Source organism: Eriocheir sinensis, chromosome 66 (assembly GCF_024679095.1).
Source record: "Eriocheir sinensis breed Jianghai 21 chromosome 66, ASM2467909v1, whole genome shotgun sequence".
Lineage (NCBI taxonomy): Eukaryota > Metazoa > Arthropoda > Malacostraca > Decapoda > Varunidae > Eriocheir > Eriocheir sinensis.
Genome location: NC_066574.1, coordinates 1,691,088 through 1,715,667, shown reverse-complemented (window position 1 = coordinate 1,715,667; position 24,580 = coordinate 1,691,088). Strand labels below are relative to the sequence as shown.

The following is a 24,580-nucleotide window of genomic DNA, read 5'->3' as shown; positions in this document are numbered from 1 at the left end:
ATGGTTCTCTCAACCCAGTTTTCTGTCTTTCCGAGATTCTAAAGGCAATCTAGGCGAACCATAGCGCCAGGCATCTGCTGATGCCTGGTATAAGGCATTAACCTCCTTCAGTAGCGTGTGGACCGCTAGCTTCGAGGCCTTCACTACTCTCGGGAGGATCCTCGGAAGTATAGGCGATGAGTGAGCCAAGCAATGCGCCCCCGAACGTAAGCTCCGCATTAGTTATTTTGTCCTAAGAACGCCAACAAATCACCAAGAACGGGCAGAAAGTACCCATCGTCTTCAGTCAAAATTATTCACCTTAATTAAATCGCTGATAGGGAGAGTTGCACGGTGACCGTGAATGCTGGAAAACTGATTTATTACCTTTGGCCTCCTCTTCGACAATTTGTCTTGGAAGTCGATAGGTTGGGATATACACTGACTGAGTAACAGATTTAATCCTATTATGGTTGTCTGGTTTGTCAGTAGTACCTAAATATTCTCTGGGCAAAGATATTGATCAAATAGTTTTAAAGGTGAATATCTTCTTAGCTCGGGATAGTCTACTACTTTGACAAGGAAGTCAACAGATGATGCCTGAGCCGTCTTGACGCTGGCGCAAGATTAACCTACCACGCCAATGTCATCATGTAATAACTTTAAAAGTTTCTGGTACTACATGTCCGCCGAACGATATCGCGCGACTCAAAAAGGCTCCTTGATTAAGTTCGATTGGACCGCCGGTGGCATTAAACGCAAGAACCATGATCCTGTTTCTCTCTCTTTCCGTATTTAGGGTGAACTTTACTGCTAGTGCTAGATTTGACTAGGCAATTACAAGCAAACAGATGATGCCTGAGCCGTCTTGACGTTGGCATAAGATTGACCTACAACGCCAACGCCATCGTGTGATAACCTTAAAGGTTTTGGTTCCACTTTTACCTCAAAACGACTACTTAATTAAGATCGATGGGATCGTCGGTAGCATTAAACGCCAGAGACACGGTCATGTTTCCATCCTGTACCGTATTCAAAGTGAACACTTCTGCTAGTGCTTGTAATTGCCTAGGTCATATAAGACAAACGTCGCAACCTACGGTGGTATTAGGGACCGCCACAGGAATGTGCATTATACTTCGTTGGGCGACTTCGTGGTGACCCGTAACTATCGCATTGACACTTTTTCATCACCCGTAATTACCAGTTGGTTTTGGTGGATTATTATGAATCAATTGTCATGTCAATGACACCTTCAGACATCGGGGACAGGCTGAGCACTGCTTGCGTAGGTGAAGTACCTACCAGTCCCTTACTGGCTCTTCCCCCCGAGGAGAAACAAGGCGCATCTGTTTTGTCCATGGCATTGAAATCCCTCCCGAAAAACACTTGCTAAATTATTATCCAGATCTATATACCATGAATTCGGATGTAATTACCATTAGGATAGGCGGTGGCTGAGTGGTCATCGTGCGGGCAATGGTGTCCTAGAAGACGCAGGTTCGGGTCCCACCCGCCGCTACGAAAGAGCTGGCAGTTTTTCAGGCATCTTCGAGTGGCCTAAGACTACCCTCATACTATCTTGAAGACCACCGATCAACCCGGACTCTAGATTATCTTTCTAAAAGAGGATCAAAGATGAGCTTCGGCGGACAGCATAAGCCAAGTAAGATAGCGCCACAATATACACTTGCCTGTGCCATAACGGGCTGGGGTCTACTACCAGGTTCAACCAAGAAAGTCTACAGACACCATGAGCGAAACGAAAAAAAAAAAAAAAGCAAAAAAAAAATCATTGAGTCGAAGGATCCAGTGATTCCACGCGATGCTGTAAAGCCATGTTACGTCTCTTCAGCCAACACATTAGTCACAACGCTGGTATCAACGGAAAAAAATATTTTACATACCCTAGTTGATAAAGCTATCAAATTTGACTTTTTTTTTTTACGTTTCCGTCTATGGCTCCGATAGGCTTTCATGAAAGGACCTGATGGTCGGTCCCAGCCTGTTGTGGCGCAGTCAAGTGTTTATAGTGGTGCCATCTTCTTGGCTCATGCTGCCCTCCCGGAGCTCAACGTTGACCTTATCTTTTTTTAGAGATAGTCTAGAGCAGGGTTTCTCAACCTTTTTTCGGTAGTGGCCCCTCCAAGGTAGTTTGAGTTCTCGTGGCCCCCCCTAAGTTACTACATCTTGGGAAGTAGATATAGTAATGATCGTTGTTAGGATCAGCCTTCCTGAGTCCTAACGCGTCCAATACTGGTACCACTACGTACACGAACATGCTCTGACAGTCTGACTCAATTCGTTAGCTCTGCCTTATGTTAACGCGTAAGCAAGAAAAAGATATAGTGTAAAAAAAAAAAAAAAAGCAGATAAGGCTGTCTTTTCTTTTTTCAGGAAATTAAAGGACAAACGGACCAAAATGGGACAATGTCCGTCAAAGGACAAACATAGCAACCCTGAATCCAGTGTTGCCAGCTCATGGGAAGTGAATGTTGCCAGGATTACAGCAAAAAGACGCTGAAGTCGCTAAATGAAGCAGTAGAACAGCTGATAAGAAAACACCATAAAACAAATATGAAAATATTAAGCTCATATGAGCAACGCAAACTTAGGAAGTTTTGTGGCCCCCTGTGGCCCCCTGTGGCCTCCCATTTTCCTACTTTTGTTCTATGGCCCCTGAAAATTTATAATGGCCCCAAGGGGGCCATATGGCCCACGTTGAGAAACCCTGGTCTAGAGTCCGGGTTGATAGGTGGTCTTCTGGACACCATGTGGGTAGTCTTAGGACACTCGGCAGTGACTGAAAAATCCCGGCTTGTGTTGCCGGCTGGGGCGCCAACCCGCGTCGTCCTGAACGCGGCGCCGCGCTATCCGCTCAGCCACCACCTACCCTGTATTGTATTGCAAGTGGACACAACAGATTCTAGCAGATCGTTATCATATCTCTAGAGTCTAGACTTTTTCTAAAAGAGGATCAAAGATGAGGTCCGGGGGACAGCATGGGCCAAGCAAGATGACTCCACTGTAAACACCTGTCTGCGCCATAATAGGCTGGGGCAGACCATCAGGCCGCACCAAGAAAATCTACCGGCGCCATAAGCTGAAACGTTAAAAAAAAAAAAATCTGATCATTCACTTTTGACATTTTTTCTAGTCTGGGTCGGCCTTGGCAGGGCGATCGGATTACCCTGATCGCATGGGGCGTCACCATGGAGGTAGAATTGGTGGAATCAACATGGGCCGCTAATCCCATAGAAAGAGGTGAAGCCGCCGAACCATCAGTTACTGTCATTCTCCCGCCAGCAATATGGCGCATACCCGGGTGACAGCTCACGCCCACCCTCTCAGTTATTGCCTCAGGCCACGTCATAACCATTATGACGTTATTGCTTTTGATTACCGCACAATTACTGATGCGGTAACTTTATTTCGCATATTTTCCCACATAATAAATGGAAACAAACCAATTTCGAGATTCCGCAAGATTATTACACCCCTAATTCACTAAAGTTTTTTGCTTACATGTTTATCTGTCACTAACCAACACTAACATTCAGAGTATTTCTATTTTTAACAGCTTTTAAAGCTCTGTAAACTTTTTCAGGAGGAGGAATACCTTTATTTAAATAGGTTTCAGCAACAGCTTTGATTAACAATGCTAATGGTCTCATAGTTGAACTCAAAATTAGTCTACTACGGTCATTCCACATCGCGGAAACACAGGTGGCCTGTGACCTGACCAGCCTGACATGACTTAACACAGGTGTCCGCCATCTTGCTGACGCGAGAATGACAGTTAATGGCAGTACGGTGGCTTCACTGGTCAGGTACTGATGTCGAGTCCACCTTTTATACTTCTAAGGACGTCACTCACAAACGAGAGAGAGAGAGAGAGAGAGAGAGAGAGAGAGAGAGAGAGAGAGAGAGAGAGAGAGAGAGAGAGAGAGAGAGAGAGAGAGAGAGAGAGAGAGAGAGAGAGAGAGAGAGAGAGAGAGAGAGAGAGAGAGAGAGAGAGAGAACATAAGAACATAGGAGTCTGCAAGAGGCCGGTAGGCCTGTACGAGGCAGCTCCTCTGAACCTAAGCTCCCGTGTAGCTCCCGTGTATCTAACCCCACCTAATATCGCTGTCCATGAATTTATCTAGTCTATTTTTGAATGTGACAATTGTATTGGCACTCACCACATGGCTGCTAAGCCTATTCCACTCATCCACCACTCTGTTTGTAAACCAATTTTTGCCTATGTCCCTGTTCAATCTGAATTTATCCAGTTTAAACCCATTACTTCGTGTCCTACCCCGTTCTCTTACCAACAAAACCTTATGAATGTCTCCCTTATTAAAGCCCTTCATCCATTTATAAACCTCGATCATGTCTCCACGCACCCTTCGCCTTTCTAGAGAATGCAAGTTTAACTGATTGAGTCTTTCCTCGTATGGCAAGTTTCTCAACCCCTGAATCATCTTAGTCATCCTCCACTGCATCGATTCTAACATTTTGATATCCATTCTATAGTAAGGTGACCAGAACTGAACCGCATAGTCAAGATGAGGTCTAACTAATGCTAAATATAGTTTGAGGAAGACTTCGGCGCTTCTGTTGCTTACGCTCCTTGAAATAAATCCCAGTACCCTATTTGCTCGATTTCTAGCTTGAATGCATTGTGCCCTTGGACGGAGATCAGAGCTCACTAAGACCCCTAAATCCCTCTTGCACCCAGACCTGCTTATGAGAGTGTCATTTAAGCAATAGTTATGTGAGGGGTTGTTCCTACCTACACTCAGAATACTGCACTTCCCTACATTGAACTCCATCTGCCATTTATCCGCCCAGTCATACAATCTGTTTAGTTCACCCTGGAGAATACTAGCGTCCTGATCCGACTCAATTACTCTACCGATCTTGGTATCATCTGCAAACTTACTGACATCACAGAGAGAGAGAGAGAGAGAGAGAGAGAGAGAGAGAGAGAGAGAGAGAGAGAGAGAGAGAGAGAGAGAGAGAGAGAGAGAGAGAGAGAGAGAGAGAGAGAGAGAGAGAGAGAGAGAGAGAGAGAGAGAGAGAGAGAGAGAGAGAGAGAGAGAGAGAGAGAGAGAGAGAGAGAGAGAGAGAGAGAGAGAGAGAGAGAGAGAGAGAGAGAGAGAGAGAGAGAGAGAGAGAGAGAGAGAGAGAGAGAGAGAGAGAGAGAGAGAGAGAGAGAGAGAGAGAGAGAGAGAGAGAGAGAGAGAGAGAGAGAGAGAGAGAGAGAGAGAGAGAGAGAGAGAGAGAGAGAGAGAGAGAGAGAGAGAGAGAGAGAGAGAGAGAGAGAGAGAGAGAGAGAGAGAGAGAGAGAGAGAGAGAGAGAGAGAGAGAGAGAGAGAGAGAGAGAGAGAGAGAGAGAGAGAGAGAGAGAGAGAGAGAGAGAGAGAGAGAGAGAGAGAGAGAGAGAGAGAGAGAGAGAGAGAGAGAGAGAGAGAGAGAGAGAGAGAGAGAGAGAGAGAGAGAGAGAGAGAGAGAGACCGTCCAGTGATGGAATATGCACCGCTCATCTGAATAGCCAGTGCCCGCTGCCACCTCAACCTGTTGGACAAGGTGTAAACTGCAGAGGAGGGCAGAACGCCTCATCAGCGTCACCCAGCACCAGCGACCGAGCCAGTGGGAGAGACAGCGACGACAACAACAGCAACAACCACACGAGCGACGGGCAGGAGCAGCCACGAACCAGCTGAACAGCCTGGAGCACCGCCGCAGAGTCGCTGCCCTGACGGTGCTACACAAGGCACAAGTGGGCCAAGTGACCCACCTGACGGACCGGAGGGCTACATGGAGGAGGCCTGAGCGCAGCACGAGAACGGTGCTGAACAATGCCTCCCTTCTGGAAGTGCCAAGGGCCCGCTCCAGCACCCACCAACGTGCCTTCTCCATCGCAGCGGTGGTGTGGTGGAACAACCTCACTGCTGATGTGGACGTGACACAACTGTCCACTCAGCAGATGAAGGTTGCTTCCCACAGGTGGCTACACCTACACTCACCATAAAAGCGTAAATGTAAACGCTTGTAAATAATTGTAAACACTTGTAAATCATTGTAGAGAATACAAATGTAATCTCGGCAGAGGCTCTCGAATAGCTCCCCACCGGACGGGGGAACTTTAGCTTAGGGAAAAAAAATATTGCCATGTACTAAACATGTGTTAGAGAGAGAGAGAGAGAGAGAGAGAGAGAGAGAGAGAGAGAGAGAGAGAGAGAGAGAGAGAGAGAGAGAGAGAGAGAGAGAGAGAGAGAGAGAGAGAGAGAGAGAGAGAGAGAGAGAGAGAGAGAGAGAGAGAGAGAGAGAGAGAGAGAGAGAGAGAGAGAGAGAGAGAGAGTGGTCAGTGGCTATGCGCGACAAAGACAAGGCGGAGCTACTGGCGGCCCACTTCTCTTCCAAAACGTCAGTACCTGATCCCCTCCGCGCCCCCCCGAAGCTGCCATCCCTCACCAGGGCCTCTCTGGAGAGTCTCACTGTCACCACAGAGGAGGTAAAAAATCTGCTGCTGCAAATAGACCCCAAGAAAGCCCTAGGGCCTGACAACATCAGCCCTCACCTGCTAAAAAGATGCGCTGGCCAGCTCGCCCTACCACTTACCACCATCTTCAATAACATCCTTTCCACCTCCAAGTGGCCCACACTTTGGAAGAAAGCAAGAGTGGTGGCCATATACAAGAAAAAAGGCAAACAGGACCCAAAGAACTACCGCCCAGTATCCCTCCTCTCCACTGTTGGGAAAATCTTGGAGTCCCTTATAACAACTAAACTCACGGCCTTCCTCGATGCCCACCATCTCCTCAACACTAAGCAATTCGGCTTCCGGCAGGGAAGATCTGCTGCAGACCTGCTGCTCCTTAACTCTGCCTCATGGAACCACTCGCTGGACAGGGGACTCGACACCTTCGTCGTGGCTCTTGACATAGCCGGAGCCTTCGACAGGGTTTGGCACCAAGGCCTCATCGCCAAGCTGAAGAGCCTAGGTGTGCGAGGCGCCCTCCTGCAACTCATTGGGGACTACCTCCAGGACAGGGCGTTACAGGTGGTGATTAACGGCCACACCTCAAGCCAGCACCCCATCAATGCAAGCGTGCCACAGGGCAGCGTACTAGGGCCTCTACTGTGGAATGTTTATTTCAATGACATTCTCCAGCTCATCCCTGAGGCCCAGGCGTACGCTGACGACTGCACTCTTGCCTTCACCAGCGACAGACAAGACTCGCAAGGCACAGTGTGTCGTATCAACATGGCACTCGACAAAATTATCGCCTGGAGCGGCTGCTGGCAAGTCACCCTGGCCCCTGACAAAACGCAAGCAATGGTAATATCCCGCAGGCGAGATATCAACAATCTACCCGGGCCGGGGATACAACTGGAGGGGAAAACGCTACCCCTTCAAGACTCCATCTCCATTCTCGGAGTGGAGTTCGACGCGGGACTCTCCTTCACCAACCATGCTATAAAAAAAAAAAAAAATGCAGCATGGAAACTCAGCTGTGTACGGCGCATCTCCCATCTACTTGACGCCAAAGGGACTGAGGTGCTCTACAAGGCACAAGTACGCCCCCTCATGGAGTACTCCCCCCTCGCCTGGTCCTCCTGCCCTCCATCCTACCTTGCAACGCTGGATCGTGTCCAGGCCAGAGCCCAGTGTCTGATACAGCGCACAGGTCCTCAGCACGCGCGTGGCTCCCTGCAACCTCTCCAGGAGCGCAGGGATGTGGCAGGCCTGTGTGTAATGTTCAAGGCACACAACCTAAACACACCCCACCTGGCAGCTCTCAAGCTCCCCGCGCCCCCAACCCCCATACACTCCACCCGAGCAGCACCCCACAGACAGGAACAAGTGGCTGTACCCTTCTCCAGGACAGAACACCACTTCCGCTCCTTCCAGCCCCGCTACAGCCGCCTGTGGAACCAGCTTGTTCGTCATACCGACCTCCACCATCGCGTCACTTCAAGACTTCAAGCGGGAGGTAAACAGCTGGATTAGGACTTCTAGGCAGTAATTCAATGTGTCTTGTATGTAGCTATAGATAGATGAAGCTTAAAACCTTCAACTTTAGCACAATCTAAGCCCTGTTTAAATAAAATAAAAAATAAAAAAAGAGAGAGAGAGAGAGAGGGGGGGGGCAGGACCCCTCTCGGAGGTGTTCGGGGCCTGTGTCCGGGAGAGCACCTGGCCCTCTATATGGAAGGAAGCTCGCGTGGTGCCGGTCCACAGAAAGCGGTCCAGATCTGACCCTGCCAGCTATAGGTTTATCTCCCTCTTGTCTGTAGTTGGAAAAATCTTCGAAAGAATAGTGGTGGAGGCCATTACCCGCCACCTCGAGAACAACGCCCTCATCACTGACCAGCAGTTCGGGTTCAGATCTAGCCGCTCCACTTCAGACCTCCAGCTGCTCCTCTCCACGAATTCGCAAGACTCCCTGGACACCGACCTGGATACCTTTGTCGTCGCTCTCGACATCGCAGGTGCTTTTGACCGGGTATGGCACGCGGGTATGGCACACAGCTTCGTGCAAAAGGCATCCAAGGACACCTGCTGATGCTGATGAGCTACTACCTTCAAAGAAGAAGCGTCCACGTCGTCATCGGCGGGCAGCAATCCAGGGACCTCCCAGTGGGTGCTTCAGTCCCTTAGGGATTTGTGCTGGGTCCTGTCCTCTGGAATCTGTACATCGACGACCTTCTCAGGACTCTGCCAGCAGTCTCTGCATACGCTGACGACTTCACGCTCTCCCTCTCCTACCCACGCCAAGAAAGTCAGCAAGCGGTTGCTGACGTCAACCAGCAACTACGCTTGATACAGGAGTGGAGGGGAATGTTGGCAGGTGAACTTCGCTGTTGAGAAGACCCAGGCGATGGTGATCTCTCGGTCCCCGGCAGCCACACAAGCTGTCGAAGGAAGGGTGATGTTTGGCTTCGTCACCCTCCCGCTCCAGGATTACGTCAGGATCCTCGGAGCGGACTTGGACCGAGAGCTGCGCTTCGACCACCACCTGAAACACGTCGCCCGCCAAGCTTCCCTCCGTGTCTCTGCCCTACGTAGAGTGGCGAATTTCCTTGACAAGCGAGTAATCATGCTCCTCTACAAGGGCCAGGTAAGACCCTACCTGGAGTACGGGGCTCTGACCGGGATGTCCAGCGCGGCCACACACCTGCAGTGTCCCGCCTGTGGAACCCGTTCACTGCAGCAGTTCCAACAGTGAGGTAAATGTCCACCCAGCAGCTGAAAGTGGCGGCTCACAGGTGGCGAGGAACATGTCCCACACCACTAGTGATGATAAACATATAGTGAACGTGTGTAACAATAGGCTTTTGAAATAATACCCGAGGAAAAGTGTCATTTTAAGCTTTGAAAAGTGTACAATCAGACATATGCTTCTTGTTCTCGTTCGATCGCCCGACTGATTGCTAAAACAAAAGTTTGATGTGTATTACAAACGTAAGTTTAAAAAGAGAGAGAGAGAGAGAGAGAGAGAGAGAGAGAGAGAGAGAGAGAGAGAGAGAGAGAGAGAGAGAGAGAGAGAGAGAGAGAGAGAGAGAGAGAGAGAGAGAGAGAGAGAGACGACCACAGCCTGTTATGGCGCAGGCAAGTATTTATAATGGTGCCATCTTACTTGCCTTATGCTGTCCCCTGCAGCTCTTCTCTGATCCTCTGTTTAGAGCATGGGTTCCCAACCTGGGGTACATGTACCCCCAGTGGTATATTTGCACTTTTCAGGGGGTACATTGGGTCCGAGAGAATAACCACTACTGAACAATACATGGTGTTGTAATTTGCATTCAGATTACACAATGTTGCGTTTTTTTCAATATCCTCATTTTAGTAACCAAAACTATTATTTAAATTATATCATCAGTCTACACATACAGATTTCATTATACAACTACTTCGTTTTTTTATCCTATTTTTTTTAGGGGTACACGGGAACCTATAAAAATGCCCAAGGGGTACAGAAGAACAAAAAGGTTGGGAACCCCTGGTTTAGAGAGAATCTTTAGAGATAAAATTTTCAGAGAGTCAAGGTTGATAGGTTGTCTTCATGACAGCATGTGGGTCGTCTAAGAAAACTCGGCGGTGACTGAAAAATCCCAATTTGTGGCGGCGTCTTCCTAGACGCAGCCCCCGCACTCTAACCACTCAACCATTCAATATTCATATAGCTATTTGAACCTGTTTTCGACAAAAAAAAAATAATAATTAGGTAGGATTACAAAATTCGAGAAATTCCGTAAAATCTAATAAGAAAGCATATTCTTAATGATACAATACGGAAAAAATCAAATAGCATATCTAAATAAAAAAAATACTGAAAACATACTACTCACCCCTGTGCTCCTGTATATCTTATATGTTTGTCAGCAGAAAGAAATGCATCAACTAACCTGTAAGAACATAGAAAACGTACATTATACAAAAAGTTTTAAAAACTCAGAAATATATATATATATATATATATATATATATATATATATATATATATATATATATATATATATATATATATATATATATATATATATATATATATATATATATATATATATATATATATATATATATATATATATATATATATATATATATATATATATATATATATATATATATATATATATATATATATATATATATATATATATATATATATATATATATATATATATATATATATATATATATATATATATATATATATATATATATATATATATATATATATATATATATATATATATATATATATATATATATATATATATATATATATATATATATATATATATATATATATATATATATATATATATATATACTTTTAGAACAGGACACTCAAAAAAAATTGTACGAGGCAGTGAAGAAATTAACTAGAGATTGGAAGAACAGTACAAGGATGGTTAAGAACACTCAAGGGGAGAAAGTAGAAAGCGATGAGGAAGTGAGAGCGGTATGGAAAACACACTTTGAGGGAATTTTTAGCGCAAGAGATGAACACCAAAGAGGAGATGACGTGAGAGATATTAAAAAAAAATGGAACATAGAGGACACACCAAGTATAATGAAGAGCGAGATTGAGCAGAACTTGAAGTCACTTGCTAACAACAAAGCACCGGGAGTGGACGGAGTGCCAAAGGAGATACTGAAGGCAGGGGGTGAAGTGATCGCCCGGTGGCTGCATGAGATTTGTCAGGGTGCTATTGAAGGAAAAGGAGTAGCAGAAGAATGTTGACAGGCAGAAATTATACCCATTCATAAGAAAGGAGATAAAGCAGAGTGCGCTAATTTTAGACCTATAAGCTTGTTTCCTCACGCTTACAAGGTATTTGCTAAGACAATACGCAATAGAAGAAGAAGAAGAGAAGAAGAAATTTATGGAGAAGAGCAAGCAGGTTTCAGAAGCAGAAGAGGAACGATCGACCATATTTTTACACTCACACAGATAATAGAGAAAAGATAGAAAAGGCACAAAATACATACTGTGCATTTATAGATTTTAAACAAGCCTTTGAGTCGGTGCAGAGAGAGGAAATGATGAGAGTGATGAGGAAGTGGGGATTCGAGGAGAGTCTGGTAAGAGCAATAGAAGAGTTGTATGGCAAGAGTAAGGAAAGCAGATGTGGTGACAAAAATGTTTCCAACAACACGAAGACTGATTCAGGGTTGTCCCCTCTCTCCGTACCTATTTAATTTATACCTTGAGAGAGTTATGCTGGAAGCACTCGAAGAGGAAGAGGGGGGCGTCGAGGTGAGCGGTGTGAAGTTCACAATTACGAGATATGCCGACGATATAGTGATAGTGGCTAGGACCAGGGATGATCTACAGAGAATGGTGGAGAAGACAGAAGAGCAGTGCAAAAGATTCAAATTAGAAATCAACAAGAACAAAACTAAGAGTATGAAGATCGGTAGAGAAAGAGAAGTTCTAAACATACTACTCAGCACAGGAGAGATAGAACAGGTTGAAGATTTTAAATACTTGGGAGTACACATAGGAGAAAAAGGCAAAACGGAAAAGTCTGTCAGAGAACGTATTGTAATGGGACAAAGAGCATATGGTAGACTGAAAAAGATATGGAGAAGTAACACCGTGAGCAGACGTCTCAAACTGAGACTGTTATCAGCAGTAGTGATGCCAACTGCCTTGTATGGAGCAGAATGATGGGTCCTGAGCAGGGCGGAAGAGAGGAAGCTGCTCGCCTTTGAGATGAAATGTTTGAGGAGGATCTGTGATATCACATGGGAGGACAGAGTGAGAAATGAGGAGGTGAGGCGACGAACAGGACAATCAGCCACTATATTGGACAAACAAAAAGATATGCAAAGGAGATGGTTTGGACATGTGGTAAGGATGAGCGGAGAGAGATGGCCAAACATAGTAATGCATGGAAGAATTGACGGTACAAGACCCAGAGGGAGACCAAGAGATTCTTGGAGGAAGAAATTTAAGATGACAAATGAAGACAGAAGTTGGAGGGAGTTGATGGAGATAGCAACAGACACGAAAAGATGGAGAGCTTACAGACATCAGATGTGGGACCCAACCCGGATGATTCCGGACGGGATTTAAGTCAAGTAAGTCAAGTCATATATATATATATATATATATATATATATATATATATATATATATATATATATATATATATATATATATATATATATATATATGTTTGAGAAATAAAAAAAAAGGTTCTTGGCATTCTCTACTGATGAATATGGATTTGGTGGGTAGGAAAAATAGATTTGGCGCGATCCAGGGGAAATTATAAAGATCATGAATACCAGAAATTCAAAGGCCCAAGTATCTTTTGTGAGCTGCCTCTCTAACTTTAATTGTACGAGAACAAACTTTTAGCATGAGGAGTAAAGAAAGTTCGTGGAGTATGTACCTACATTTCGGAGAAATTTACCCCTATTGAGCCCTGGGCACACGCATATGAGTCACAAACTTGGAAGCAGTAATCGTTTTACAAAACTTCAGGAAAGTACATTCCCAGTTTGTTTTACCGAGATGAAGGGGAATGCCAAAAGCACCGCCTACTCATTGGTTGAAGAGACTTTATAGGAGCAACTAGAGAAGGCGAAATAAGATTGTGATCGGAGGAGCCCAATCTAGAGAACAGTTCGTCGGAAGAAGCTTTAGAGCTAGAGGTTAGGAAGTGATCTTGAACGATTAGCGTGTCTACAAGGCGGTCATGGATGCTTATAGGGTGCTGAACCAGCTGCTGTACATCATTGTGCAGAGCAATGAAGGAGGCTTGTTCCTCAGGTTCGTTATTGAGAGAATGCAAGCTAAAGCTGGTAGTGAACATTGAAAGCTCTTAAGATAGAAATTTCAGCGAAGAGAGAATGTAGTGCTGTGACTATGCCTGATGAACGAGCTTCCCATAACCGAATTACCCAGTGGAGTACCTCTTTGGCCGACTCGGTAGGGAGTGACTCTCTCGTCACGCTGGTCGCGGATTCAATCCCGGGCAGCCGGCGAATACCCTCTCCTGGTCTTGATTAATTTTTCGTGTGGTTCGATACACGCAGAGGTCGTGTTGGAAAATAGAAGAAAAGAGAAAATGAAATCTCGGGGCATGACAGTGATGGCATAGCGGTGGGCATCCTCTCCTGCAATTCTGTTGTTTCCCCGAAGGGGTAACAGGTAGGATGGCTCATGCTCTCCGAGGGTAATAGAAAATGGAAGAATTGGAGGTATGTCTGAAAGGGACATTGTGGAGTTATGTCTCAAAGGGACATTGTCAACACACAGAAATTAATCTGCATAGGGGGAAAGCCGTGTAGTGCTGCGACTATGCCTGATGAACGAGCCTCCCATAACCCCCTTAGCCAGTGGGGTACCTCTTTGGCCGACTCGGTAAGGAGTGGCTCTCCCGTCACGATGGTTCCCAGGCAGCCGGGAAATACCGTCTCCTTGTTGTGATTAATTTCTCGTGTGTTTCGATACACGCAGAGGACGTGTGGGGATTATTGAATAGTAGAAACGCAGAAAATCAAATCTCGGGGCATGACATGAGTGAATCAAGATGTGCTCTACTTTGGAATTTAAATATTCAAAGAATTTTTCATAGTTACATAGAATTACATAGAATTACATAGAAAATCAGACCACACAGACCCCATGGTTCAGGCTTGGTGGTCTGTCCTTAAACCTAAGTGATTTTGCATTAATCAGAAGGCTCCAAAACGTTGCATTTCTACTCTAGTTAATATTAAGTTGAAGGAAGTGACGGTCGAGCTTATTTTTGAAGGAGTCAATCGTGTTACACTGGAACACTGATGGTGGAAGCTTATTCCATTCTCGCACTACAACGTTGGTGAAGAAAAATTTGGTGCAGTCTGAATTTACTTGTCTACATCTGAGTTTTACGCCATTGTTCCTCGTGCGCAAAGTGGTAGAGTTAAGTGAGAGATAAACAGAACAGATGTTTTGAGTAATAGAATGATAATTAAGTATTTGCAAAATGGTGGAAAATTCCGAAGAATGAAGGTTGTGGTGGGGTGAAGGTGGGCAACACCTGTGTCCAGCCTTGACAAGTCTGTAGCGGGCGAGTCCCCGCTGAAACCAGTGACTAAGAGAATTGAGTGCTGCAGCACAAACTCAATGTTTTGATGTCCTTGTCTCCTGTGCCATCTATGTCTGCTTTCTTGTCTCCGCGTCGTGTCCTCAATTGTTTATCTCTTGTTACTTGTTTATCTTCGACTGTCCGTCCACGTCCTCCTGTTGTCCACTTATACATATTGTTCCACATATACACCAACATATAAATGTTACCTACACAACACAACATTCACACACACGCACATACACTTAACAACGTCCCTTGTGTGTCCTGTCCGTGTCAATGACCTCTGTGTATTTTTATCAATAAAGCAACCCTGACGGATATTGCCTTTCTCTATCCGTGAACCAATTAGCGCTTAGAACACTCACTAACGGCACTAACAAGTCTCCTAAACTTGCGATGCGCAACTTCTGTGATACATGTAAATTGCATCACAAACGATAAAACGCATACAAATGCATGTTTAACGTAAATATTATGATATATATATATATATATATATATATATATATATATATATATATATATATATATAGATATATATATATATATATATATATTGTTGTGCCGGAAGCTTCCCCCGGCGACCATAGGCCTCTAGAAGGCTCCCGGAGAAACGAGCAAAGGGGCGGGGAGCAAGGCGAGCCGTCCGCGCCCCACGGGGCGCGGCCCGGCGCCAGGCGGGAAGTGTTGCCAACTCGCCTATATTTTTGCTACATGTTCTTGTATGATCTGAAATATACTGTAACATTCTAGGCTGTACTGTTCTGGATATATATAGGAGAAGAGGGCGAGAGAGGGCCAGTCCCAGTCATAGTAAGCTAGTGGTAAGTGAAGAGTCAGAGTGAAGTGTACTACTAAGGAAGAATATTAAACTACAGAAGCTGTGCAAAGTGTTTACATATCTCCCTCCCACGGAGTCTCCTGACGGCGACACGGAACCCAAGTAACACGTCCGGAATAACACTGGTGTCAGGAGTGTAGGCATTTGTTTTTCGCCATGGAGACTCGTTCCCAAGCTGCCCAGAGGGACGACATGTTGACTGAACTTTTGGAAGCCTTGAGACTACAGGGGGAGAAACAAGAAAGAGCACAGCAACAACAAGAAAGAGCACAGCAACAACAAGAAAGAGCACTCCAGGAACTCAAAGAACAACAAGAAAGAACACTCCAAGAACTCAAAGAACAACAAGAAAGAGCACAGCAACAACAAGAAGGAACACTCCAAGAACTCAAAGAACAGCTAGAAGATCGCTTCACAGGATTACAGCTACAGCTAAAAGCAGTACAAGATGGAAGTGAATCAGTGCGAAGAGAAATGACTGATGTGACCACGAACTTGGGACAACGCCTGACAGAAGTGGAGAAAGAACACACAAATCTTCAACAAGAGATGGAGGTGGTACGGGAGACGACACACAAAGAAATATTAGAAGTGCAGGGAAAGGTGAACCGTACAGAACAGGCAGTTTGTGATGTAAGTGACAGAGTGAAGGCCCTCGAAGACTGCTTGGCTGAAACGGACAGCCAGTGCCTGCAGGGGCTAGTTGTACCCAAGATGCTTCTTCTACGCAAGTCCGGGGTAGTTTGAGCCCTGCTTCGCCTGAGTTTATCCCCGCAAGAAGTTTCGCCAGCCCCATGAGTCTGCTGGGTTCGCCTGTTAGAAAGAAGCCTCAGGAGTTTGATGGCAAGGTCTCCTGGGAGGCTTACCGCGCTCAGTTTGAGCTGTTGGCAGCTCGGAACGGATGGGATGACCAAGAGTGCGCGGTACAGCTGGCCACTAGCCTGAAAGGGGCGGCGCTGGAGGTCCTTGCTCAGCTCGATAATGCAACAAAGGGCAGCTACAGCGGGCTGGCACAGGCGCTGGAGCAACGATATGGGACCAAACACCAGAACGAGCTCTTCAGGGTTAGGTTCAGAACCCGCAACAGGAGGCGCGGCGAGTCTCTTCAGGAACTCGCTCAGGATCTTGAGAGCATGGCGCACAAGGCATACCCAGGTGCCACCCCTGACCTGCTGACGGTTTTGCTGCGTGATCAATTCATCGATGCCCTGGACAGCCCTCAGCTGAAGATACAAGTGAACCAAGCTAAGCCAACATCAATGCAGGAAGCTCTGGCACGTGCCATGGAGTTTGAGTCCTTTGTTAGGTCTAGCTTGTCGAGCTTCAGGGACGACTCGACTTCTGGCTTTAGGGCACGAAAGGGCGCTGTCAGCGACACAGACAGGTTCCAAGGAACGTGCTGGTACTGCGAGAAGGTTGGGCACAAGGAGAACGAATGCTATAAGAGGAAGAAGGAATATGAAGGTGGCGCTAAGAAGAAGCCCAGGGAAGGACCCAAGTGCTGGACCTGTGGAGAAAAGGGGCACTGGAAGAATGAGTGTCGGAAAAATGTGCCCCCAACGAGGGACCACCACTCGGGAAACTAAGAAGGACTGGTTCACGGGGGCAACGACCAGTCTGTCCTGTACATGCCCCGAAGATATCAATGTGCAGGAGAACCACCATGACAAGCTGCCAAGTGGAGGGCAAGGTTGACGGAGTGTTGTGGCCTGTGGTCGTCGACACAGGCTCGGAACGCACATTGGTGCGGCCTGACGTGGTGAGTCATCGTCGGCTTCCTAAGACGCCGCATCGACTGTGCGGAGTCACAGGACACTACGCAGAGCTCAGAGGCCCAGTGGACGTGAAGTTTGAGCTCGGAGGAAAGGAAGAATTCCTCTCTGTGTACGTGGCCGACATGGATGACCCCTGCATCCTAGGTATGGATTATCTTGTCTCCCACAGGTGCGAGCTGGACTTCCGCGCTAAGCAGCTGACTGTAAGAGGAAGGAGGGTGCCACTGACGACTGTGAATAAGGAAGACCTGCCAGTGACGGTCAAGCGCACCACCATTATTCCTCCGAGGTCGGAGATGCTGTTACCCTGTCAAATTACGGGTGCCCCCACGGCTAGCCTGTGTGTGGTAGAGAGTGGAAGTCGATGCCCGGTAGAAAACGGGGTGATTGTAGGCAGTACTTTGGTAGACCCTGCTGCAGCGGAAGTGCCTGTCGTCGTGGCCAATGTCTCCTTCAGCCCAAAGAAAATAAAACAAGGGACCATGGTGGGGTTGTGCCAAGAGATCGACCAGAAACCAAGAACCTGTGTCTGCAGGAGAACCCTGACGAAGCCCCAGGAGGAGCTGCCTGACTACCTGCGCGACCTGTTTGACAGGAGCTCCAAGTGTCTAGAGGAACCCCAAGTGGAACAGCTCAGGGAGCTTCTCGTGAGAAATGCAGATGTGTTTTCCACAGGAGACCTGGACTTGGGGTGTACGGACCTGGTAGAGCACCACATCGACACAGGTAGCCACCGCCCAGTGAAGCAAGCTCCTCGAAGGATAGCACCAGCCCGTCGCAAGGAGATGGATGAGGTAATGGATGATCTCCGGCAACAAGGGTTAATCGAGCGGTCCAGCAGCCCGTGGGCGTCTGCTGTAGTGCTCGTCAGGAAAAGGACGGTTCCCTCAGGTGCTGCGTGGACTACCGAGCCCTCAACGATCTCACCATCAAGGATTCATACCCACTCCCACGGATCGACGACACGCTCGACGCCTTGGTGGGCTCCAAGTGGTTTTCAACACTGGATATGAAGTCTGGGTATCACCAAGTCAAATGGCGGAACAGGACAAAGAGAAAACAGCCTTCTCCTACGGTCAAGGCCTGTGGCAGTTTAAGGTCATGCCCTTTGGCCTGTGCAACGCGCCGGCCACGTTTGAGCGGCTGATGGAGAGGGTGCTGGAGGGACTTCACTGGAAGACGGCACTCATCTACCTCGACGACGTGATTGTCTTTGGCCAGACCTTCGAGCAGGAGATGGAAAGGCTATCAGAGGTTTTCGCCCGGTTTAGAGCTGCACACCTTAAGCTCAGCCCGAAGAAATGCTGTCTGTTCCAAAAGGAGGTCCAATACTTGGGACACATCGTGAGCGAGTCTGGAGTACGCACTGATCCTGAGAAGGTGGCTGCGGTAAGGACTGGCCGACACCCACCAACGTGAAGGAGCTGCGGAGCTTCCTCGGGTTGTGCTCATACTACCGCAGGTTTGTGAAAGGTTTCGCTACGATTGCTGCACCACTGCACCTCCTGACGAAGAAGGGGCGCAAGTTTGAGTGGACAGCGGAAACTCAGGTTGCCTTTGAGAAGCTCAAGGAGGCCCTCATCAGCTCGCCCGTACTCACCTACCCAGACCCCTCTAAGCCTTTTATACTGGATTGTGATGCCAGTGATGAGGGGATTGGTGGAGTGCTATCTCAGGCATGTGCCGACATGGAACGGGTTGTGGCCTACTTCAGCAAGAAGCTCACCCCAGCCGAGAAAAACTATTGCGTGACCCGGAAAGAACTCCTGGCAGTAGTCAAGAGCCTTGACTTTTCCATGCTTACCTGTACGGTGCAACTTTCACCATCCGCACGGATCACGCTGCATTGCGGTGGCTGAAGTCACTGAAAACCCTGAGGGCCAGCTTGCTCGCTGGATAGGTAAACTAGAGCAGCATCACTACACTATTGTGCACCGATCTGGACTAACACACGGTAACGCGGACAGCTTGAGCCGGCGCCCATGCCTACCGGAGTGTCAACATTGCCTCCAGAGGAAAGCGTCCAGAATATGTGCCGCCGCACTACAGTGGAACAGACAGCGGAGGTGCCATGGGAAGACTTGGGAAAACTGCAGCGGAGGACCGAGATCTGAGACCAATTATGGAGTGGCTGAGTCAGTCGTCAACGCGACCTGGGTGGAAGTAATCTCGAGAGAAAGCCCTACCACCAAGAATTACTGGACTCAGTGGGACACTCTTCGGATAGACGACGGGGTGTTGCAGCGACGCTGGGTCTCTCATGATGGTCTTGACCACTACTGGTCCACGGTGTTACCTGTGAAGTCCCGGAAGGCGTCTTGAAAGAAATGCACGACAGCATCACCAGCGGACACCTAGGGGTAAAGAAGACACTGAGTCGCCTGCGCCAAAGGTTCTACTGGGTTGGCATGAGGAAGGACGTGGAAGAATGGTGTCACGCGTGTGAGGTGTGCTGTGCAAAGAAGGGCCCCAAGAAGCGTCACCGTGCCCCACTGCAACTATACCAGGTTGGAGCCCCCATGGAACGGGTGGCAGTGGATATAGCAGGACCCTTGCCTCTGACGACGAACGGAAATAGGTACATCTGTGTCACAATGGATTACTTCACCAAGTGGCCGGAAGCCTACGCCATCCCTGACCAGGAAGCCACTACCATCGCCAAGGTTTTGGTGGAGGAGTTCTTCTGTCGCTTCGGTGTGCCTAACGAGCTCCATTCCGACCAGGGAAGGAATTTTGAGTCAACAGTCCTTGCTGAGTGCTGCAAGCTTCTGGGTATCAAGAAGACCCGGACCACCCTCTGCACCCACAGTCAGATGGAATGGTGGAGAGGTTTAATTGGACGTTGGGCCAGGAGTTGGCCAAGCAGTGCAACAATGATCAGTCTTCATGGGATCAGAAGCTGCCTGCGCTTCTCATGGCCTACAGGTCTGCCGCCCACGAGACTACGGGGTATTCACCGGCAAAGCTGATGTTTGGACGTGAGCTGCGATTGCCGGTGGACCTACTGACAGGAAGGCCTCCTGGGGAAAGCCTTCCAAGGACGCCTCCAGTTTTGCCCGTCAACTAGAGGAACGGCTGGAAGAGGTGCACCATCAAGTCCGAGGTGCCTTGAAGTTCTCCGGGGAGGCCATGAAGCGCGGTTACAATATGAGGGCAAGCCACGTTGACTTCAAGGAAGGAGACCGAGTCTGGCTTTACAACCCGCAGAGGAAGAAAGGACAGTCTCCGAAGTTACAGAGCCCCTGGGAAGGCCCTTACACTGTGATAGAACTAATCTACGACGTGACTTACCGAATCCGGAGAACGGAAAAGACCAAGCCGAAAGTTGTCCACGTCAACCGCCTATGGAGGTACCACGGTCCGGGAAACTACACCTGGAACAACTACAGACACCCAGCAGCCGACGAAAACGCAAGGGACGTCCAGGACCGAGAGGAGGTCGACGACGACGTAGGCCTCCTGGCCCTTTCAGCCGAGGGAGATAACCTCCCGGCTTCGGCAGATGTTCCAGGGACACCCCAAGAAGCGGACGACGACGAGGCGCACCAGGAGACAGACGTGCAGGAGGCAACGAACAGAAGACAGAGACAACGCAGGCGTCCACAGCGATACGACGATTATTATGTTTTTGATTAATTCTCTTATGTTTGTATATAGTTAAGTGTGTGATCGGGACGATCACAATTAAGAGGGGGGGATAGTGTTGTGCCGGAAGCTTCCCCCGGCGACCATAGGCCTCTAGAAGGCTCCCGGAGAAACGAGCAAAGGGGCGGGGAGCAAGGCGAGCCGTCCGCGCCCCACGGGGCGCGGCCAGGCGCCAGGCGGGAAGTGTTGCCAACTCGCCTATATTTTTGCTACATGTTCTTGTATGATCTGAAATATACTGTAACATTCTAGGCTGTACTGTTCTGGATATATATAGGAGAAGAGGGCGAGAGAGGGCCAGTCCCAGTCATAGTAAGCTAGTGGTAAGTGAAGAGTCAGAGTGAAGTGTACTACTAAGGAAGAATATTAAACTACAGAAGCTGTGCAAAGTGTTTACATATCTCCCTCCCACGGAGTCTCCTGACGGCGACACGGAACCCAAGTAACACGTCCGGCATAACAATATATATATATATATATATATATATATATATATATATATATATATATATATATATATATATATATATATATATATATTTTTTTTTTACAGCAAAGGAGACAGCTCAAGGGCACAAACACGTCAATATTAATAAAAAAAAAAAAGCCTGCTACTCTGCTCCTAAAAAGAATCCAAAGAGGTGGCCGAAAGATAAGTCAGTTTCGGGAGGAGAGGTGTCCTGATACCCTCCTCTTGAAAGAGTTCAAGTCGTAGGCAGGAGGAAATACAGATGAAGGAAGATTGTTCCAGAGTTTACCAGCGTGAGGGATGAAAGAGTGAAGATGCTGGTTAACTCTTGCATAAGGGGTTTGGACAGTATAGGGATGAGCATGAGTAGAAAGTCGAGTGCAGCGGGGCCGCGGGAGGGGGGAGGCATGCAGTTAGCAAGTTCAGAAGAGCAGTCAGCGTGGAAATATCGATAGAAGATAGAAAGAGAGGCAACATTGCGGCGGAATTTAAGAGGTAGAAGACTATCAGTATGAGGAGGAGAGCTGATGAGACGAAGAGCCTTTGCCTCCACTCTGTCCAGAAGAGCTGTGCAGTGGAGCCCCCACACATGAGATGCATACTCCATACGAGGGCGGACAAGGCCCCTGTATAGGGACAGCAACTGTGCAGGGGAGAAGAACTGGCGGAGACGGTACAGAACGCCCAGCCTCGAGGCAGCTGATTTAGTAAGAGATGAGAGATGAAGGTTCCAGTTGAGATTTTGAGTTAAGGATAGACCGAGGATGTTTAGTGTTGAGGAAGGTGATAGCTGGGTGTTGTCAAAGAATAGGGGATAGTTGTTTGGAAGATTGTGTCGAGTGGATAGGTGGAGAAACTGTGTTTTTGAGGCGTTGAAGGACACCAGGTTCTTCTTGCCCCAATCGGAAATAATAGTAAGGTCTGAGGCTAAGCGTTCTGCAGCCTCCAGCCTTGAGTCGTTAAGTTCCTGAAGGGTGGGTCTTCTATTAAAAGAAGTTGAATAATGCAGAGTGGAATCATCGGCGTAGGAATGGATAGGACAGTTCGTTTTGGAAAGAAGATCATCAATGAACAACAGAAAAAGAGTGGGAGATAGGACAGAACCCTGTGGGACACCACTGTTAATAGATTTAGGGAAGAACAGTGACCGTCTACCACGGCAGAAATAGAACAGTCAGAAAGGAAACTGGAGATAAAGGTACAGAGAAGGATAGAAACCGAAGGAGGGTAGTTTAGAAAGCAAAGATTTGTGCCAGACCCTATCAAAAGCTTTTGATATGTCCAGCGCAATAGCAAAAGTTTCACCGAAACGGCTAAGAGAGGATGACCAAGAGTAAGTTAAGAAGGCTAGGAGATCACCAGTAGAACGCCCCTTGCGGAACCCATACTGGCGATCAGATAGAAGGTCAGAAGTGGAAAGGTTCTTTTGAATCTTACGGTTAAGGATTGATTCAAAAGCTTTAGATAGACAAGAAAGTAAAGCAATAGGACGGTAGTTTGAGGGATTGGAGCGGTCACCCTTCTTAGGTACAGGCTGTGTGAAGGCATGCTTCCAGCAAGAAGGAAAGGTAGATGTTGACAGGCAGAGGCGAAAGAGTTTGACCAGGCAGGGTGACAGCACGGAGGCACAGTTTTTAAGGACAATAGGAGGCACTCCATCAGGTCCATAAGCCTTCTGAGGATTGAGGCCAGAGGGCATAGAAAACATCATTTTGAAGAATCTTTATAACAGGCATAAAAGGAGTCAGAGGGGGATGAGTAGGAGGAATATGCCCAGAATCGTCCAGAGTGGAGTTTTAGAAAAGTTTGAGAGAAGAGTTCAGCCTTAGAGATAGATGAGACAGCAGTGTTGCCGTCAGGACTGAGGAGTGGAGGAAAGATGAAGAAGTGAAGTTGGAGGAGATGTTTTGGCTAGATGCCAGAAGTCACAGGAAGAGTTAGAGAAAGCAAGGTTTTGACATTTTCTATTAATGACAGACTTTTTGGTTAGGCGGAGAATAGATTTGGCACGATTTCGGGCAGAAATGTAAAGTTCATAATTAGAATTAGTTTGAATGCTCTAGTATCTTTTGTGAGCTACCTCTCTATCATATATATATATATATATATATATATATATATATATATATATATATATATATATATATATATATATATATATATATATATATATATATATATATATAATGCCTCCTTCACACCAAACTTCTTCTCAAAACGTCCTTGCCCGTTCTGTAAAAATCGCAAATCGAACTGACGTCGGGCTAGAACGCGTAAGTTTGGTCATATAATGTCTCTAATACGATCCTAGTTCGTTCCTACACAGCAGTCAGTACGTCCATCTCGTCCTTATCCCGTATGCACTAAAAGGAACACAAAGGAAGAACAAACAACAGCAGACCTGCTGGTCCTTACGAGGCTGTTTGTGACAAGCTACACTAACTATCTAATCAAAGGTGGAAGATGAAGGACAGCAAAGGCGAAGGCTCCTCCCCACCCCCCCATCCCTCCAGCCAAAGCTGGCAGGAAAGGAAAAAGAACCATGCAGCATGGAAAAACTGCATGGAAATTATGTAGGAAAGAGGAAAGAACTACCATTACTGCTACCACTAACCGGGCGATAAAAGCGGACAAGGGCACCAGTATTCGAAAGAACTTAACGTTATTACGACAATGAGTAATATCTTAGTTGCTGGTTGGATTCAAAATATTTGTCAAATCTATTCTAGAAGGCCGTAACTGTTGTACTATCAACGACATCACAGGGTAGAGAGTTCCAAACATTAACAACTCGATTGAAGAAGAAGTGTTTAGCTTCGTGCGACGAGAATCTTTTACCACTTATCTTCAAATTGTGATTTCTTCTTGTTCTATTTGATCGATCAATTGTAAAGTAATCTTCCGCATTCATATCACTGAATCCTTTAAACATTTTAAACACTTCTATTAGATCGCCTCGCATTCTTCGTTTTGATAGGCTGAATAAATTTACTTCATTAAGCCTCTGTTCATATGATACATTTCTCAACCTAGGAATCATCTTTGTTACTCTTCGTTGAACCCGTTCCAACTTTTCTATGTTTTTTCTGTAATAGGGAGACCAAAACTGTACACAGTACTCTAGACGGGGTCGAACCAACGAATTATACAGTTTTAATATTACTTTTTCCGATTTATTATTAGAGACTCGTCCGATGAAGCCAACCAATTTGTTTGCAGTTTTAACTACCTCTGAACAATGCTGACCGGGCTTTAAATCGCTTGATATAGTGATTCCAA

At 46.9% G+C, this 24,580-nt stretch overlaps 1 protein-coding gene across 1 annotated transcript in view; it reads right to left on the bottom strand.

Moving 5' to 3' along the window:
- LOC126987670 (deoxynucleoside triphosphate triphosphohydrolase SAMHD1-like) overlaps positions 1–24,580 on the bottom strand; it is a 112,835-nt gene that overhangs the window by 52,371 nt on the left and 35,884 nt on the right. Inside the window, exon 9 of the mRNA XM_050844796.1 lies at positions 10,324–10,380. Coding sequence (XP_050700753.1) covers positions 10,324–10,380 — 57 coding nt within the window. The remainder of the gene's footprint in view (positions 1–10,323; positions 10,381–24,580) is intronic.